The 5,067-nt window shown below is 38.3% G+C and overlaps 1 protein-coding gene across 1 annotated transcript; it reads left to right on the forward strand.

Moving 5' to 3' along the window:
- The first annotated feature begins 2,567 nt into the window (after nucleotides 1–2,567).
- LOC140974895 (uncharacterized) lies at nucleotides 2,568–3,332 on the forward strand. Its single transcript, XM_073438385.1, has 2 exons — nucleotides 2,568–2,599; nucleotides 2,693–3,332. The coding sequence occupies exons 1-2, from the start codon at nucleotides 2,568–2,570 to the stop codon at nucleotides 3,330–3,332; spliced, it is 672 nt and encodes a 223-aa protein (XP_073294486.1).
- Nucleotides 3,333–5,067: the final 1,735 nt, after the last annotated feature.

Below are 5,067 nucleotides of genomic sequence, written 5' to 3' on the forward strand. Positions count from 1 at the left end.
TTATGTTTCGAAATTCTTTGATTCCGCTGAATCCGTTTGAAACTCTGATATCTGAAAATTCTGATACGTTCTGTCTGATAAGTCTTAAATCTTTGTTACACTGTTACGATTCAATTTGAAATGGGACGAGAATTGTGATTCTTTCTGGCCCCCAATTGTGGGTATAAAAAATTTCTGTTTGGCCCCCAATGGTGGGTATAAAACCAAGTTCTGGCCTCACCCCTTAGAGGACTAACATATTGGGGACAATTTGACCATGGAAATGAGATGAGTAACAGTGTTGTGTCTGTTCTGAAATGATCTGATTTGTTTATGAAATGCTCTGAATCATCTGTTAACTTCTGTCTCATATTTGATTCGTTTTTGTAAGTTAAAAGTAATAAGTTTTGAAAGTTTATTAAAGAAATGTTTTAAAGATTAAGTTCTATATGTATCTTTGGAAATCGATTGACCCCCCTCCCCCTACTTGCTGAGTGTTTCCCAAAACACTCAACTCTTACAAATTTTAGATAAGAATGAAGAACAAGTGAACGAGGTAGAGCAGGAAGCTTTCTGAGGATGGTAGACGATAAGCAAGATCCAAGAATTAAGTTTTTTTTTTTTTTTCCTTTGTTTAATTCCGCATTTGCAACTCTGATGTATTTGTTTTATATTCTTTTGTCAATGTAAAGACAATGTATAATTTATGAAAAAGACTGGTTTTTGGCATTTCGATATGAGGCTTAATTGTTTTTAAGTAATTGTTAAACAATGCCGGATATCACCGACGCTTCGGACACGGGACGTGACATTTAAGTGGTATCAGAGCCGTCAGGTTTATAATCCCGCTGGGATTTTGACAGACAAAATTTGATGAAGTCAAATTTGGCAAAATCCTAGTGTATCCCAATCTAAGTCCAACTTTCATTTGTTCCTTAATTTTCGAACACTTCAAAAATCTGTCCCTTCAATCGTTCCGGAAATCCTTAGTATCGAAAAATTTCCATGACAACTTTGTTTCTATTATTTTTGCCTTTCTACCCTTTATACGATTCTGATATTTTCCTCCACTTATTCTAGGAAATGGCTGCCCCACGTACCCGTGCTCAGGCTGCCCTTCGTATGCGTCAGCTCACGATTGATAATCAGACTAGGGAAATCGCGACCTCGAAAGCGCAACTGGCCAAGGAAAGACTGGAAAATCAAGAACTAAGTGAGATTAAGCACATGTTGGAGACTGACGTACAGCGATTAGCTCATCACTTGGACTTGGCTGAGAGCCAACTTCTACAGTTGCCGACTGATTCAGCTCGCATCGCGCGCTTAGCCTCACTCAACAGGGATTTGCTTGAGAGAGTGGAGATAGAGCGACGACGTGCTACTCAGGCTCGTCAGCATCAGGAGGAGCTCAGTTCCAAGCAAGAGCGGTACATTTCAAGGCTCCATAGAACCATGGATCAGCTTCAAGACCAGAACAACTACTTGCATTTAGTGGTAGAGAACATGGCAAAGGAGGAGGAGGCACCGATGGAGGTGGCCGGAGACGACAGTGACAGTGACAGGGACAACGACAGAGAAGAGATGATAGACTAGATTAGTATCAAGATTTTAAACGTATCTGGAATGTAGTGAAATTGCAATTAAGAAAATATTATGTACCGAATTATTTTTAAATGAAACTTTCTATTATCTTATTGCATATTTAAAATTGGATGAGTATACTATCAGTAAAATTGTAATTTTTTTTATATGAAAACAAACATGGATCTTCAAGGCATTATAAATGAACTTCAAAAACAACTTCAGGAAAAGGAGACATAAATCAAAACACTGAAAGAAAAAAATGAAAAACTTGAGAGAGACAACTACCAGTTGGATGGGAATAATGTATGCATGATGGAGGATCTTCGTGAAGCCAGAGAGGAAGAGAAGAGACTACGCGAGGACGTTAGACGTTATGCTGCCTATCATCAAGAGTCGGAACGTCGTCACGAGATCACCAAGCAAGAGTTAAACAAAGCTCAAGATAGGATTTTTACACTCAAAATCAGGGATGATAGCCTTCTCAAAACACAACGCCGTCTTGAGGAACGGATCGAAGAACAAGAAATCGATGAAAAAGTAAGCCAATCAACAATACAGGAGCTTCAAGAGCAAGTAAACAACCTTGACCACCACAACACACAGTTGCAAAATCATATTGATCAGCTAAAGAATAACATGATCAATATGGAGGAACTCTTGGAAGAACGTGAAGCTAACCAAGAAGAAAATCCTATTGAAGAAGAGGAGATTAATGAGGCAGTAGGAGACGGTGAAGTCATAGATGAGTAGGGAGAGAACTCTAGATTAGGCATCGACTGTATCTAGAATTTTTGATTAATCCTTTATTTTGAAACTTTTGATTGTATGAATTTCATAATTTATGAAATTATTTTGATTCTACATCATGGCAAATAAATTAATAAAATACATTTTTATAGGAAATGGCAGGCAGACCACCCCGAAACAACCGTAACCCTCGTGGCGCCAACCAAAATGAAAATCCGCCACCACCACCGAGAGTGAATCTCAGTCAAGAAGATATGATGGCAATAGCTACCATAGTAGCCGCCACGTTGTAAGGAATCGTGAACCCCTTTGCCAACGCTATCTAGCCACCACCGGAACCCCAACCGCGTGGATTTAAATATCCTTATGAATCTCTGAGAAGGAATCGAGTTCCAACTTTCAATGAAAACCCAGACCCGGAAGTCAGTCATAACTGGTTCAAAAATGTCGAATCCCAACTACACCTACTGGAAGTGCCTGAAGAATTGAGAGTAGAAGTTGTAACACCGTTTCTAGAGGACAGAGCACGAAAGTGGTGGGAAACTGTGTCACCATCTCTAGCTGAAGTAGAAGAAATCACATGGCAGAGTTTCAAGAGAGAATTTTTGAAACAATTCTACCCAGCCGAGTTTCGTCTGCAGAAGTTGAACGAATTTGAAAACTTCAAGCAGACCCCAGACATGACAGTGATGGAATACACTTCAAGATTTAACGATATGGGAACTTATGTCCCAACAATCATGTCTGACGAAACATTGAAAATGTATCGCTTTAAGAAAGGACTGAACAGCCGGATTCAATCGGCTTTAACAGTATTCAAGCCGAATAATTTTGCTGATCTGATGGGCGCAGCGATGAGCGCGGAAACAGATATCAAGCGCTGTGAAGAGGAACATAGGAACAAGAGACCATTGGTCAGCCAATCTGCTCGAAATGGTCCCAAATTCAAGAAGCCGAATCATTCAAGTGGACCTCCAAGAGTAAATTTCAGCAGTGCTGGCAATATCGAAGGAAAGTGGTGAGATACATGCCGACAGAAGCACATTGGAGAATGTTATCGGAAAACAGGTGCGTGTTTCAAATACGGTAAAGTGGGTCACCGGATTAAGGACTGCCCAGACAACAAAGACAAAGGGACGGGACCCATCAAACCGAAAAAAAACAATACTAATGCGCGGGTGTACGCAACAACCCAGGAGGAAGCTGATAACACCAATGAAGTGGTGGCAGGTTACTCAATGAAATGCATGCATATACCTTGTTTGATTGTGGTGCTACACACTCGTTTGTGTCTAGAAGATTTGCTAAGAAACTTAAACTTGAACATGATACTCTTAATGAACCATTAAGAGTGGCAACACCGGCGAGTAAAATAATTGAGACACACAAAGTGTATCGAAACTGTAAAATTGGTATCAGCAAACAAACTTTTGAAGAAATTGGAGCATTTTTCATTGAGAAGAAGTCATATACCACGGAAAATCCAAGGAAAGGAAATCTATGTTATCCGCCTCACAAGCCTGGAAGGCCATAAAAGGAGGAGAAGAAATTTATCTGGCGATGATCACTGAGATCAAAGAAGAAGAAGTCCCAAAGTTGAGGGATATACCAATTATTCAAGAATTTCCAGATGTTTTCCCCGAGGAATTACCGAGAGAGTGAAAGGAGATTGAATAGGGTGTTCTAATAAGCAACGGAAGTTCAAAATTTTTTTTTTTTCAAGAAGAAAATCGAACACCCTCTACTAAGATGTGTAGCAAATACAAAAACACCAAAATGTCATACATAGGGTGTTAAGAAAAATATACCTATCAATCTCAAAGACTGATGTAATGGCTCCAACCAAGTTGTAAACAACTAGGCTCTTCAAGGATGACAATCCACAAGCCTCCCTTTGAACACTCCTTGTTCAAAAATCAAGCCCACCACCATCTAGCTAGAACCACTCTAATTTTGCACTAGAAAAATTGGAGCATTTTTCATTGAGAAGAATGAGTTTTCCTCAACAATTGAAGAAAGAAAAATGAGGGATAATTAGGTGTGAAAATTTCGGCCATATGGTGATGGGAGGAGAGAAGAGTTTATTTTCTTGGTATATCAAAAGTTAAAGTGAGCATGGGAGACACATGCCTTGTTAATTAAAAATGGTTGTCTCTCAACTCTTCACCTCCCCATGCATATTATATTATTTGGGCATGTAACATTTACAAAACCCATGGACTTTTATTTTAAATATCTCAAACACATTTGAGACTATTTAAACTTGTCTTGATTTTACTCAAGCCCACTAGTTAAATAATTATTTCCTATTGAGCTCTACAAGACCCAATATTATTGAATTAATTCAACACTTGAATTAATTTAATTATTTGGACTCTACTAGGCCAACTAGTATAATTAATTCAACACTTGAATTAATTTAATTTAGTCCATAATAATGTTTATATAAATCACAATTTTCAAATACATTATTTATTTGACCAACTTTTAATTTAGAAACACTTCCACAAATTAAAAGTTATATTTCCCTCATAGAAGTCATACTTCCATTTTTCCTTATGCTTATAAACTCATTTATAAGCCGTTCAACATATTGAACTATTTTACTTCTCAACGGGATCTAGAAAGCTAGTACTTGTGTAGTCCTCAATGGTTCATTGATACAACTAGCCGTGGGTTCACATCTCCATGTGATTCGGACTAAACATGTCCTTATTTGAGCATACCCCAATTGCTCCATTCTTACTTATCAACTCC

The sequence above is a fragment of the Primulina huaijiensis genome, chromosome 4 (genome assembly GCF_012295235.1).
Source record: "Primulina huaijiensis isolate GDHJ02 chromosome 4, ASM1229523v2, whole genome shotgun sequence".
NCBI classification, from domain to species: Eukaryota; Viridiplantae; Streptophyta; class Magnoliopsida; order Lamiales; family Gesneriaceae; genus Primulina; species Primulina huaijiensis.